This window comes from Zonotrichia albicollis, chromosome 13 (assembly GCF_047830755.1).
Source record: "Zonotrichia albicollis isolate bZonAlb1 chromosome 13, bZonAlb1.hap1, whole genome shotgun sequence".
In the NCBI taxonomy this organism is placed as follows: Eukaryota; Metazoa; Chordata; class Aves; order Passeriformes; family Passerellidae; genus Zonotrichia; species Zonotrichia albicollis.
The window spans coordinates 8,970,422-8,983,547 of NC_133831.1; the positions used below are offsets into that span (position 1 = coordinate 8,970,422).

At 58.6% G+C, this 13,126-nt stretch overlaps 2 protein-coding genes across 8 annotated transcripts in view; one reads left to right on the forward strand and one right to left on the reverse strand.

Annotated features, from left to right (window-relative positions):
- The first annotated feature begins 787 nt into the window (after nucleotides 1-787).
- Nucleotides 788-5,283, forward strand: SLC38A8 (solute carrier family 38 member 8). 7 transcript variants are annotated; one of them, XM_074551004.1, is made up of 12 exons: nucleotides 867-982; nucleotides 1,187-1,343; nucleotides 1,439-1,637; nucleotides 1,838-1,895; nucleotides 1,965-1,991; nucleotides 2,124-2,228; nucleotides 2,535-2,592; nucleotides 2,857-2,971; nucleotides 3,099-3,249; nucleotides 3,334-3,533; nucleotides 3,707-3,758; nucleotides 5,053-5,283. In XM_074551004.1, exons 2-12 carry the CDS (start codon nucleotides 1,251-1,253, stop codon nucleotides 5,147-5,149), a joined length of 1,155 nt encoding a protein of 384 aa, XP_074407105.1. In that variant the 5' UTR covers nucleotides 867-982; nucleotides 1,187-1,250; the 3' UTR covers nucleotides 5,150-5,283. The 7 variants fall into 7 exon arrangements, 6 of the variants coding, with proteins under 6 accessions (XP_074407100.1, XP_074407101.1, XP_074407102.1 ...); XR_012582434.1 differs by lacking the exon at nucleotides 1,187-1,343 and adding an exon at nucleotides 4,466-4,606 and having other exon boundaries at nucleotides 788-982; nucleotides 1,838-1,991; nucleotides 4,898-5,104; XM_074551002.1 differs by having other exon boundaries at nucleotides 1,838-1,991.
- The window catches only part of NECAB2 (N-terminal EF-hand calcium binding protein 2), a 70,033-nt gene continuing 62,130 nt past the window's right edge, over nucleotides 5,224-13,126 (reverse strand). Inside the window, exons 6-13 of the mRNA XM_005490784.4 lie at nucleotides 10,464-10,600; nucleotides 7,824-7,942; nucleotides 7,634-7,713; nucleotides 7,274-7,330; nucleotides 7,050-7,162; nucleotides 6,673-6,750; nucleotides 6,218-6,309; nucleotides 5,224-6,034 (exon numbers count right to left, since the gene is read on the reverse strand). Coding sequence (XP_005490841.1) covers nucleotides 6,006-6,034; nucleotides 6,218-6,309; nucleotides 6,673-6,750; nucleotides 7,050-7,162; nucleotides 7,274-7,330; nucleotides 7,634-7,713; nucleotides 7,824-7,942; nucleotides 10,464-10,600 — 705 coding nt within the window. The 3' untranslated portion in view covers nucleotides 5,224-6,005. The remainder of the gene's footprint in view (nucleotides 6,035-6,217; nucleotides 6,310-6,672; nucleotides 6,751-7,049; nucleotides 7,163-7,273; nucleotides 7,331-7,633; nucleotides 7,714-7,823; nucleotides 7,943-10,463; nucleotides 10,601-13,126) is intronic.

Below are 13,126 nucleotides of genomic sequence, written 5' to 3' on the forward strand. Positions count from 1 at the left end.
TACCAAGATCAGAAGGGCACATGTTTGGGAAATCAAAAATGCATTAGGGGCTGTCAGCCAAGGCCAGGGCCTGTGTGCTGAGCCCTGGGGCAGTGGCATGGGCAGGAGTGGCACAGAGCTGCTGTGTGTCCCCGTGTGGGGAATGGCTGCCTCATTCCTGTGGGGTGCAGCCTCCTCCGTGCAGTCCTCTGCAGCATCAGTCACCCCATCCTGTTATCCTGGCATCCCCTTTGCCTGTGCGCAGCAAGCAGCGGGATGGGATGGCTCCTCTCCAGAGTGTCCCAGTGCAGGAAAGCACCAGTGGGCTTTTAGGTGTTTAGGAGACACGCAGGGGGGCTGGCCTCATCCTGCACCCAGCGAGCTGCGAAGGCAGCTGCGGTGTGAGCTGCAGCTGCCTTCCTTTACCCTTCCCGGGGCACTCCCTAATGCCCTTTGGTGGCAGTTTCATGTCTGAGTGAACAGAGCGGGATGAGGGTGGCCTCAGTCCGCCCAGCCCCGTGGTGATGTGGTGATGATTTCGGGGATAGTGAGAGCACGAGTCCCGGGCGGCTGTGCTCCGTCGGAGCGCTCTGAGGGCCGGGGTGCCGCACGGGGCTGCGAAGGGGCCGGGGCTGTGAGCGGGACGGGGCTGTCCGCGGCTGGGCTCCTGCCAGGGCCTCCCCCGCCGCCTCCCGCCCGGCCCCCGGAGCCCCCTCTCCAGCCCCGCGGGGGCGGGGGGTCCGCGCTGCCCGCGCCGCCCCCGCGGGGCCCTGCGGAGGGGCCGCGCTCGGGCCACAGCCCTGCCGCGATGGAGCGGGCGGCGGGCGAGGGCCGGCCCCTGCTGCCGGCGGCGGGGGGCTCCGCCGGGCTGTCCTCGCCCGGGCTCTCCTCCGCCGGCGCGGTCTTCATCCTGCTCAAGTCTGCGCTGGGCGCGGGGCTGCTGAGCTTCCCCTGGGCCTTCGGCAGGGCCGGCGGGGCCGTTCCCGCCCTCCTGGTGGAGCTGGTAAGGGGGACTCGGGGGCAGGGGCTGCGGCAGCCCCAGAGGGAGCCGAGGGGCGCCGCTCCGGGGAGGGAGCGGAGGGAGGGGACGCACCTGCTCTGCTGCTCGGGGAGCTGCGGACGCCCCCTCCGTGCGGCACCCCCGTCCCGACCCCCGCCACATCCTTAGGGTGGTGTTGCGGTGCCACCTGAGGGATGCTCTTTGCAGCTGAAGCCGCACTTGTAGCTGGCTTGTAGCTCGACTCAGAGTAAATGGGTGTCTGCTCCCGTACATGCCCCAAAACCCCAAATCTAAACCCGAAGTACCACCGTGTCTCCATCTTTTGCTGACCTTTGTTACCCAGGCCCACAAGATGATCTGGCCGGTAAGCTGGTCCCTGGCCGTGGGCCTGCTGTGTCCTGTCCTACTCTGGGGGTGATGGAGGGGATGTGGCGCTCCTTGCCGGCTCTGTCCCCGCAGGGCTCGCTGGTGTTCCTGGTGAGCGGGCTGGCCGTGCTGGGCTATGCCGCGGCCCTCAGCGCCCAGCCCACCTACCAGGGCGTGGTGCGGGCCGTGTGCGGGGCGGCCGTAGGGAAGCTCTGCGAGGTCTGCTTCCTCCTCAACCTCTTCATGATCTCCGTGGCCCTCCTCAGGGTGGTGGGCGACCAGCTGGAGAAACGTGAGTTGTTTCCCTTCACTGTGTTTGGGGCTTGCTTGGGGAGTGGGGGGAAGGTGGTCCCACGTGGGCTGGGGTCATCCCCAGGGTTTTCCTGGAAATTCCAAAGACATGGGGCTCCCTGGTTCTGCCATGGTGTGATGCTCCCGGCCTCCTTGGGCCATCTTTCAAGGTGCTGCTGACCCCCCCACTGCCCCCCACAGTGTGTGACTCCCTGTACCCCAATGGGACACTGAGCGGGGCCCCTCAGCTGCCCCCCTGGTACGTGGACCAGCGCTTCACCCTCTCAGCTCTCTGTGTCTTCGTCATCTTCCCACTCTCTGTCCCCAGGGAGATCGGCTTCCAGAAGTACTCCAGGTACCACCTGGGCTATCCCTGTGGTACCCCTAGGCACCCTGTACCCCAGGTTACCTCCTCCTAGGAACCTGTGGGAACCCCCCTCCTCCCTTCCTCCTGGCTGTGTGCTGATGCTCTCCCATGCCCTGACAGCATCCTGGGCACGCTGGCTGCCTGCTACCTCACTCTGGTCATCACCCTGAAATACTACCTGCAGGCAGAGAGCCTACATTTGACTGAGCCGCCCCAGCCCTCGAGGTAGGAGGGTCAGCCCCATGTCCCTCCTGCCCTGAGCTCCATGGCCTGAGCAGTGACATGGGGGCAGGGGTGAGGTGGGGCAGGAATGGCACTGGGCCCTGTGTGTGGTGGGGGTGAGCTGGGGGCAGCTCACAGTGGGTGGTAGCTCCCAGCCCCAGCTTTCACCACAGCAATACCCCTTTCTCCCAGAATCACTGGGAAAGAGATTCCCACAGGGTGCAATCCAGGCTGCCCAGTTTATGGCATGGTTTCTTCTCCATGAGAGCCTCATGCCTTTTGTTTGTGCTTCCTCTCCACATGCCACAGGTCCTTGTCCTGGACCTCCATCTTCAGTGTCATTCCCACCATCTGCTTTGGCTTCCAGGTAGGTCACCCTGGCCCCTCTGGCTGCAGCTGCCAGGGCAGTGCTGGCAGTCCCCCATGGCATCCCAGACCATAGGGATGCCAACCCTTGAAGGGCAGGTTGCAGGAAAGGGGACTTGTGGCTGTCACCAGAGGTGCTGTGGGGCAGGACACAAGTGCTGGGAATGCGGCAGAGCAGGACAGGGCACCCATAGGTGTGAGAGAGGATGCTGGGGATGGGGACTGTCCCTGCATGGGGCCCCAGCACCATCCCCTTGCCTTGCAGTGCCACGAGGCATGTGTGGCCATCTACAGCAGCATGCGCAACCAGAGCTTCTCCCACTGGGTCACCGTCTCTGTGCTCTCCATGCTCATTTGCCTGCTCATCTACTCCCTCACTGGTAACCCCAGCACCAAACCCCTCACCACTCCTTGCCCTGGGCTTCCCTCTCCCCTTGGCTCATCCCTTCTCCTCAGAAATCCTGTGTCCTGCTCACTGCACAGCTGCCCACCCCCCATCCCTGTCAGCAGGGCTCTATGGCTACCTGACCTTCGGCGAGGCCGTGGCGTCCGATGTCCTGATGTCCTACCCAGGGAATGACCCGCTTGTCATCGTTGCCCGCCTGCTCTTTGGTGTCTCCATTGTCACCATCTACCCCATTGTGGTGCTGCTGGGCAGGTGAGGGGAGGGTGACAAGCTGGGTGTCCCCCGAGCCAGTGCAGCTCCCCTGGGTGCCATCAGCCCCTCAATCCTCCCTCCCAGGTCCGTGGTGAAGGACCTGTGGGCAGCCCCGAAGCGCAGGGCCGTGGCGGCGTCTGAGGCACACGAGAGGCGGGGCCGGGTGGCACTGACGGTCACCTGGATGGCTGCCACGCTGGGCATCGCCCTCTTTGTCCCCGACATCGGCAAAGTCATCGAGCTCATCGGGGGCATCAGCGCCTTCTTCATCTTCATCTTCCCAGGCAAGAGCAGGCACAAGGAGGGAGGAAAGCAGTGGGGGGACACTGGTGCCAAGGGCATTGCTGCAGGGGAAAGTGGCCTGTCCTGGCCCTGTTTTGGGGGTGCAGAGCTGTGCTTGGGGGGGACAGTGCAGTGACGGGTGCTGTGTGGGGCTGAGCTTCTGCACTGACAGCAGGGCTGTGCCTCGTGTGCCTGACTGGGACCCGCAGCCTCGGGCCACGCAAAAAGTGAGTGTCTGCCTGCTCAGCGGTGGTGGGGGCAAGGGAAGGGACAGGGACAGGGTGTGGTGTCCCATGGGCCATGGCCAAGGCAGACCCCTGGGCAGTTCCCAGGTGGGAACCCTGAAAGGAGGGAAATTGAGGTGTGGAGGGAAGTGCTCTGGGAATGCTCCTGGATGCCAGGGCTGTGTCCACACATCAAGGAGGTGCCCAGGTACCAGAGTGACTTTAGGGGCAGAACAGCTGAGGGTTTTGGTGGCCCTGGGGCACCTGGTGGGGACTGGGTGGGGTCAGGTTGGGGGTCAGAGGGGCAGGGTGCCCCAAGACAGGAGACCATCAGGTGTTCGGTGTCTGTTGTGCTGGGATGGTGTGTCTCCATCACTGCTCCTGTCTGGAGGGGCAGGGGCACAGCAACCATGTAAGGGGGACCTGACACGGTGCTGGTGAATTTGGGATGTGTGCTTTAGTGTGTCTGTGGTGCCCCTGGGGGAGCAGCAGAGTTTGAGGGAGGACAGAGGTTATGTGGTGAGTGGAGGCAGCACTCCAGGACATTGGGGTCTTGGTCAGGAGGGTGCTCTGGGGACCCATAAACATCTAGGGAGGGGTGAGGGTGTCCCAAAGGGTGCCAAAGTGCTGGAGGGGCCAAGGCACAAGGTCAGCAGGGGCACCCAGGTGGGTGACAAAGCTTGAGGAGGTCCCTTGGGGAGACCTGCCAGAGCATGAGCCCGTCATGAGGAGAGGGGCCGACATGAGCTGGGGCGATGGAGACTGCGAGGGGACAGTGCCAGCCTGCCCAGGACAGTCTGGGAAGGAGCACGGTGCTGAGGACCCTGCAGCAGAGCAGCAGCTGCTTTGGGGTGAGTGCTGCATGCAGGAGCTTGGTCTGGGGTGAGGTGGGCTGTGTGCCTGGGGAGGAGGGAGCAGGGAGGTGCAAACCCAGGGCTCTGGGGATTGGGGCTGGGGAGGGGACAGGGCTGGAAGCACGTGGGGACAGGATGGAGCTGGGGCTCTGTGGGAGTGGCTGTGTCCAAGGGTGGGGGGATATGGGTCTCTGCTCCATCAGCAGGGCCACTGGGCACAGCAGAACTGGGAATGATTGCGTGGTGGCATCTGCTGGCTTTTTGACCAAGGTTTGTGTGTCATTGCAGTGGGCAGGGGCTGTCAGGCTCTTCTGCCATCGACTGGGAGCGGGGCAGAGGAGGCTGAGCCTGCAGGGAGCTGCACAGCCAGAGGAGCTGGGGTGCAGGGGTGACCGTCACTGAGGTCAGCTCTACCCCGGCAGCCTCTGCTCCTGTCGCTGCAGGGCTGCTCTCATCGCCTGGGGCGTTCTCTCCGTGCTCGGAGGTGCCTTTGTCTGCGGGCAGAGCGCTGCCCTGGCCGTGCTGGGGCTGCTGCGCTGAGGGACCTCCCTGTGTCCCCACCGTGACCCCCCAGCGTCCTGCCCTGCACAGAGACCCCAACACAGCCACACCACTGGATCCCATGGCGGTTTTATTTGGCATCACCGTCCCTGTTGTACAGTGGCTAATAAAGACAGGAGAGGGTATTGGCAAAGGTCCTGTGCCACACACCCTGAGGGACCCCCACACACAGCAGGGTGGGTGTGGGATTGGCACAGATGGACAGACACACAAATACAGACCCCAGGAGGGAGGGGAGGCAGCCACTCTCACGCCTACAAGGCACCAGCTGCAACTGTGCACATGCAAAGGAGACCCCTGGGGACCCCCCACAGCTGGAAAGGATTAAGGGGCACCTAGGGAGAAGGGAAACCCCCCTCTACCACCACCCTGACTCCCCCTGGGGCACGGGTCCCCATCCCTGCAGGGACACACACACACCAGGCACAGCCTCCACCCCCCAGTCTCCTCGCAGGGTGGCCCCTGGGGACTTGCACAGACCACCTACCCACTCCCTGCTTTCAGGGGGGGCTCCAGCATCCCACTCCCATTCCCATCCCTCCTTCCTAGGGCCTGCCTGCCTGCACCCGTTGCCCCCCTCCCTGCCTTCCTATATCTGGGGATGTCCCCCTCCCCAAACCCTGCCAGCCCCTCCCTGGCAGTCCTTCTTTCCCCTGAGACCACCCACACCAGGGAGAGGTGCCCCAGGTGGTGGCAGGCTGAGGGAGGACTCTCTGGGGTGGGGGACACACACACAGGGGAGTTTCCTTCACTGCAGCCAGGTCACACTGACACCTTTCCTGGGCATGGCCACCCTGCAGAGGGGCAGGTGCTGGCAGGCCCCTGGCACTGACCGTCACTCTCGGCTCAGGGTGCACCAGGCAGCTGCAGGGGAACATCGCTGGGTCACACCTGCCCAGCCCCTGAACCCACCCCCAGCCCTGCCAGCTCAGCCCGTGCTGTCCTTCACACCATGCCCCCTGCCCACCCTTGCTCCCCAAAAACTGGAGAGGTGCTGGCTGTCCATGGGTCCCTGTCCCCCACCCCCTGGAGTGGCTGCCCTCCTACCTGGCACGGCCACGCTGGAGATGGCCTCGGGCTGGCTGAGCGTGTCCACCTTGACGTGCTGGAAGCCCTTGCAGGTGGCACTCTGCAGGTGCCTGTGCCCAGGTGGGAGAGAGTGGGTGACACCCAGCCCCCCAGAAACACCAACCCAGCCCCTCACAGCACCCAGCTCTGGCAGGGCTGGGTGCCTGCAATCCTGCTCACTTCCCCTTGTGCAGAGAACCCTGCCTTGGCTCAGGACACTGACCCTGCTCATCACCACATCCAAAGGCACTCCCAGCTGGGAGGTGTAGAGACCCACCCCAAGCCCCCTGTCCTGTTTACAGGGACAGCCCCAGGACAGACAGACAGACAGCTCCTCAGTCCTGCTGTCAGATGGGACAGAGCTTGGGGCTCAGCTGCTCTAACAGCCCTCCACACCCAAGCCTCCCAAAATGGGCTTTTTCAGCCCTCCCTACCTCTTCCAGTCCTCTTCGGTCTCCCAGAACTCGTAGACGATGAAGGTGACCCCATCAGGCAGCTTCACTGCAGTGACACTGGCAGAAACAGGGAGAGGGGGTGAGCCCCCAGTGTGGGACATCCCTCCCCCCTCTGTAGCCACAGGTGTGCTCCTGGGTGGGCTATTGAGGGGAGACCCAGCCCCAGCAGCCCAGCTAGGGGCAGCCCCCTCACCATCCCAGCACTCCCCAGCCCATGCAAAAGCAGTGTTGGTGGCTGAGTGTGACTGCATGCCAAATCCTGGCTGCTTTCCTCAGTCCTTTGCTTGGTCCCCACTCCATCCCACGCCAAGCCCCATCTCCCCAGCCCCCGAGAGGCAGCTGCTGCTGGTACCCACTGGAAGCAGTCCCGCTCCCCGGCCACGCTCTTCAGGTACTGCTTCAGGGAGCTGCAGAACTCGCCCAGGTGCTTGTGTGACACTGTCATCTCGTTCCTCACCAGGAGCAGGTACTGCAGGGCCCCCAAACACAGCATGTGAGACCGCAGGAACACAGTGACCCCCCAGTGTGGCTCTGCGCTGCAGGGGCACCCCAGCACCCACGGGGTACACGGCACACTCACCGCGCAGGCCGTGCTCTCGCTGTCTGACAGCCGCTGGTGCAGGTCAAACCACAGCGTCTGGGAAAAGGGCAACAAGCAGCAGAGGGGGTGTGGATTCCCTGAGGCTGCTGTCCCTCCCTGCTTGGTGGCTTTCTGTCCCCACCATTTGCAATGACTGTGCCCCCTCTTCCACAGGGAACGGGCTCCAAGAGCCACTTGCACCTCCAGTCAGAACCCTTCACAATAGTTCCCTCTGCTCCCATTGCAGCCAACATCCCCAGCACCAAATCCTCATCCCTGCCCCAAAACAGCTGGGGCAATGTCCCTGAACTGTCCCTGGGATGGCAGGACAGACGCACTCAGGGAAATGCTGGCCCTTACCTTGTCCTCCAGCTTGCCAATCAGCTTGGCCAGCCTGTTGATCTGCCCCTCCAGCCCCTCTGCCTTGGTGTCAGGGGAACCTGCACAGAGCCAGGAGACATTGATGGAGTAAGGGCAGGCATCCTCTGAGAGTCCTGTGCTGCTGCTGGCACCTGAGTGCTCCAAGCCACCCCAGGCAGCCAGCACTTACCAGCCTGGAGGCTCTTTCCTTGCTCTCTGGGGACCATCCAGGTGCTGGGAGAGTAGCTGGGGACAGAATTGTCATACCAGGTGTCACTCAGGCCATGACCATCCTTGCTGGGGTAGTGTCTGCAACCAGAGAGCACACAGGGGGTCAGGACAGCAGAGCTGGCACTCACAGAGTGGCATGAGCCAGCCTGGGGAGCCAGCACTGGAGCCTCCTTTCTGGCAGCTCTGCCCATGATGCCAGAGCCCTTGGAGAGGTGAGAAACAAAGGAATGTCAGTGGGCTGACATCACTTTTCTTTCCTGCTTATGGAACAGCACAGCCCTCCTGGCACCACCAGCAGCCTTCAGGGCCTCTTTCTGTCCTAGACAGACACCTGCAACATGGGGCATTCAGGCCTCTGTGCCCAGCCAGCTGCACCTTACTGAGGCTGGTTTTGCAGTCCAATGCCTTTGGTGGCTTTCAGGCAGGAAAAGCTGCTGCCACCCAGACTGCCCATGCCTGAATGGCTGCCCATGAGCAGAGGCTGTGTATCCCACTAACAAACTGCAGCTGCTGTTGTCCTGGAGAATGGAAACACCCACTGTATCATTTCCTCCAGCATTCTTTCTTTGTCTGGGTCTACAAAGCCCATTTGGCCTGGAGGTTTCTCATTGATCCAAAAAACTGTCCTGGAACACTTCCACAGATGGAGCATCCATAATCACCATCCAGCAGCAGGTCCTTGGTGCTCCTCCTAGGCCCTCATTTATTTGCAAGCCAGAGAACATGAGAGATCTGCCATCCTCACAAGGGTTTGCAGCTGCCATCCATGTGAGTGAGAGGGGAATGGGTTTGGGGAAGAATGACCCTCTCCTTTCTTCTCCACCACCAGGAATCCTGTGCCAGAGAGGGAGAGGCTGAGCAGCTCAAAGGATTTCCAGTGTTTCCTTCCAGCAAGAGCAGCTCTGTGCCATCTGACTGCTGACAGAGGTGCCTGGGAGCCCTGGCTCCTCTTTGTTAGTCAAGCAGCTCCCAGCTGGAGACAACATGCTGAGTGCCCAATGGGCACCACACCAGCCAGCATCTCCCTGCCCTCCTGTCCCTCCCCTGGCACCTGGCTCCTCCTAAGCACCATTGCTGGACACTCTTTCCCCAGATACTTTGTAAATCAGCCAGTGTGGGCTCAACCATATACACAGGGACACAGTGTGCAGGTCCCAAAGAACATCTCCAAGATAAGGAAGCAGGAACAACAATAAAGGGTGCAGGAGCATCCCTTTGCTATAGGCTGTGCAATTATAAGACTGCTGGTCCTGGATTATCCCCTGTCAATAGACAGGAAATTAGGCAAAAACAGGCAGAGATTTATTTTAATCAGAATTTAATGAGGTGTCTCCATCTTGGACCTCTGCCTTTGCACTTTGTTCTACAGCCCTTTATTTTCGTGCTTTTTAGGCCACCTCTTTGTCTTCATGCGGATGCAGGAGATAATTTTTTTGTGGGATTTGCTTTTCTTTTTAGCTATTATCTTCATGAGAAAATAACTACAATACTCCCCATTATGATCTGGGCCCACACATCAGCAAATAAAAGCCAGCAAAGTCTTTCATGGGCTCTAATTGCTCTGCCTGATGTTGGGTTTGTTTCCTCTTCGTTGTTTTGCTGGAGCTCCTACTTCTTTTTGTACAATGTTTGCCACAGAACAAAGAGAAGAAAGGGATGTGAGATGATGAAACCCACAGCATTCCTGCTGGAAAAGCTGGTGAGATGGTGGCAGAGATGCCCAGGTCTCGATGTGTTCCACAGAGTCTGTCTTAGGAGGGAGCTGGGATTTCACTCTCCATGTGTCTCTCTGCCCGCTCATGGCTTTGGGAAGCCAAAACATCTCCCTGCAAGCATTCCAAGGCCTCCTGGTTTGAAGGAACAGCAGGAGAAGGGTTGGTCTGACAAACAGGTTTCCATGGCAACCTGTCCTGGTTAGAGCTGGTGACAGTGGCACTCTGGGGTGCTGTGTGACACTGACACTGAGGGGGCTGTGCTGAGGTTCTGCCTCTGCTGCTGCCACTTCTTATAGCCCAGCCCTGGCAGCACTCAGGAAACCTTGAGATGATCTCCTCTGTGCTGCCCAAGCTCAGTGGTGTGTGCTGGGCTGCTGGCATGGGGACAGCCCCTCACAGGACAAGGGGACAGAGCTGCCTGTCCTCAGCGCACAAGCGCCCTTTCCCTCTGGATGGTGACACCTGCTGAGTGCTCTGGCAGGAGGGGCAGCATCCCTGGCATGGGAATCTGTTCCTGCGGGCTGTCCCCAGCCCACCTCAGGCTGTGTTTTGCCCTGGGTGGGAGCAGTGGTTTGCCCAGAGCTGCAGCCCTGTGCACCCAGTGCTGCCCAGCCAGGTGCTGCCCCTGGTTTGCATCCCCACACACAACACTCTTGTTAAGGGTGACTCTGAGGACTGCAGGAGAGGAAGGGACAGGCCAGGACAGAGTGGTGGAGAAAAGGCCCCAGAGTTCAGGAAGCCAGGAAGGGAGGCAAAGAGAAAGGCCCAGCTCCCCTTTGCTGCTCCCCTTGTCTGCTGCGTTTCCCTCACCCCACAAAAGCATCCTCCTCCTCCTCCTCCCCTCCCACCCTCCTGCACCAGAGGAGGGCAGGAGTGCTGCAGACCTGGAGGGGTTGGTTTGCTCGTCGATGGCATCCACAGCACTCTCCACGGAGCTCAGCAGGGACTGGGTCTGGTTCGCCGTCTCCTTCAGCAGGAAGCGCGTCACAAACTGATCCACATTGCTGCCGCTCTCGTACACCTGCAGGGGCACACGGGGAGCAGGGTGAGTCCAGGGCAGCACCTGCAGAACCACCAGGGTCCCTGGGCAGGGCAGCCCCTGGCCCACAGCCCTCCCTGGTCCCCTCCCATGTCACCACGATATAAAGAGGTGTTACCCAAAGCCTGTAGTTTCTCTCTTTAGCATCATCTTACATTACTTTACTGTTGCCTTGCAGCCAGTGCATGTAGGTGTGAAAAGTGTGTCCTGTGCTTTGGAAACCCCTACCCAGAGAGTTCAGCACATTATACAGCGCCCTAGTCCACAACAGTATGGCCAAACCAGCACTCAAGTTAAAGGGGTTTGGAATGATTCACAGGGCTCAACATGCTGTTAGACTGACAGGAGCTCCCAGAGTAATAAAACTTTTTCAAGACAAAGAACACCTAAAAATATTTTAATAGAACAACTGATCCGCATGAAGCACCCAGGGCCCCTTTCCCAACACAGCCTTGCTGAGCCCTGCCCTGCTCCTCCACCTCCTGACAGTCACCAGCACAGATGGGACACTGGCACTTACTGTCCAACACTGACCCAACCAGTTCAACACCAGCCCAGTGGCCACTGACCTCATCAGCTCTGCCTGAAGCCAATCACTCAGCATCAGAACTGAAAACATTTGCAGTGAAACAAGGGTTCCCCAAAACCCAGGCTCAACAGCACCACTTTTTCCCAGACTCTTTCCCACCCATCAGTGCCTGCTGGGACAGCACTTTGCCCAGGCAAAACCCTGCTGGGCACTCTGTTCCTGTGTCCTCACATCTCCCAGCATGGGACTCCTCTGGGAGGAATGACTGAATTTTTGGAGCCATGAGACAGGGATGGATGTCCTGGCTCCCTGCATTCCATCAGCAATGACCACACTCATGGGACTGGAGTGGTCCCAGCACCGCTGGTGATCTGAGCCTGCAGCAGCACAACATGAGCACCCCAAGCTCCCCAAAGCAAATTATCCCTGTTTCATGGTGAAGCTATTAACAAGGGTTATTTCCATGGCAACTGGAGCAGCTCTGCAAGAACCCAGAGGGCCTTTATCCCCGCCCTTATCTCCTGTATTAAATCATAAAAGAAAAATGAGCTGATGGAAAAAACCCTTTGGGGAAACTGATCACAGAGCTGATTCCTCGCCCTGGTTTGGAATGGGAGCATTAGTTTCTTGACAGCTTCTTGAGCATCCAATTAGCACCATTTAATGACTTCTGTCTGACATAAGAAAACCTGCTCACAGCCACAGTGTTTCTGGGGAAAATGCACCACACAGTGGAGGTGATGGTGATGCTGAAGCTGTGAGAAGATGTGTAGTTAAATGGTGGATTTTTTTATTACCTAACCACAGCCTATAATCTTGGTTCAGCTTTAGGAAAAATCAAACAGGTGATTCCCACATTCATTTAAATCAGTTGAACTCCCTATGTGCACGATGGATGGATGGATGGATGTATACAAAGCTATTCCAGCCAGTGCAGAGAAAATTGGGGTGTTCATGAAGATCTGATGCTTTTTGACAGGCCAGTAAGCCAAATAGATCTGAAATTAAAACAACAGGGATTTTATTTCTCCCACTTAACTAACTGGCCATTTGCCAGCCCAGCTGTGAGATTTGCTCTCAGGATCTGAATCAGAAATGCACATGCTTAGAGGTTTTTTAACAGTCCCTCAGGTTTTCCTCTAGCACGTGTCTTCTTCAGGGCTGCAAAAACAAGCCATTAAAAAGACCAGCTATAAAGGGATCCTTCCCATTGTCTTACTAAAACATTTGTCAGACTATCCTAGTGAGATTTAATGAGGTTTAGTCTTATTAATTCCACCCTGAAGAGTTATTTCCTCCTTGCTTAGCTTGAGAAGTTAAAATATTTATGGAGATCATGTAATAATTGCTGCTCAATGAAGCTGCTTTGTGCCAGAAACTCTTGCACATCTCCAAGCCTGCTCTTTCCCATCCATCATTTCCAGACAAGCTCTTTGCTGAACTGCCTGGCCTTGACCTCTGCTGCAGCAAACAGGGGGGCCTGAGTGTTTGCAATGAACAGCAAGTGTGAAAACATCATTGAAAGGGTGGCCTTGAGATTTCTGTGATGATGGCTCTCAGGAGAGCCTCAGAAAGCTCAGGATCTGACAAAGCAGGAAATGAAACAGAGACATTCAAAAATGACAGAGGAGTGGGGAAAGGACAGAGTGCATTATTGAGGAAATAATGGGGTTGGTTCTCCGGTCTGCTGGCTGAGGTCCAAACCCCAAATCCACCCTCCTCCTCCACACCACAGGCTTTTCATGTGTCTGTAAGGCACCTTCCCACACACCCTGGCAGCCAACATAGGGGCACAGTCTGCTCAAAGCCCCACCACAGCGCTTCCAGCTTTTGATTTCCACAGGAACCCACCCAAAATCGCCCAAATTCTGGCACAGATTAATGAAAACACCCCTGGGATGTGTTACTTGTGCAAAGCATAACTGGGATTTTGATGCTGTTGGGTGCTTGGATTTGCCAAACAGTGCCAAGTTTCCCTC

What these genes read in the sequence shown, in the direction of transcription:
- SLC38A8 (XM_074550999.1), top strand. Translation starts at nt 788, where the DNA reads ATGGAGCGGGCGGCGGGCGAGGGCCGGCCCCTGCTGCCGGCGGCGGGG. An exon ending in GAGCCGCCCCAGCCCTCGAG is followed by an intron (nt 2,229 to 2,534) that starts GTAGGAGGGTCA and finishes CACATGCCACAG; the next exon opens with GTCCTTGTCCTGGACCTCCA. An exon ending in GCTCATCTACTCCCTCACTG is followed by an intron (nt 2,972 to 3,098) that starts GTAACCCCAGCA and finishes CATCCCTGTCAG; the next exon opens with CAGGGCTCTATGGCTACCTG.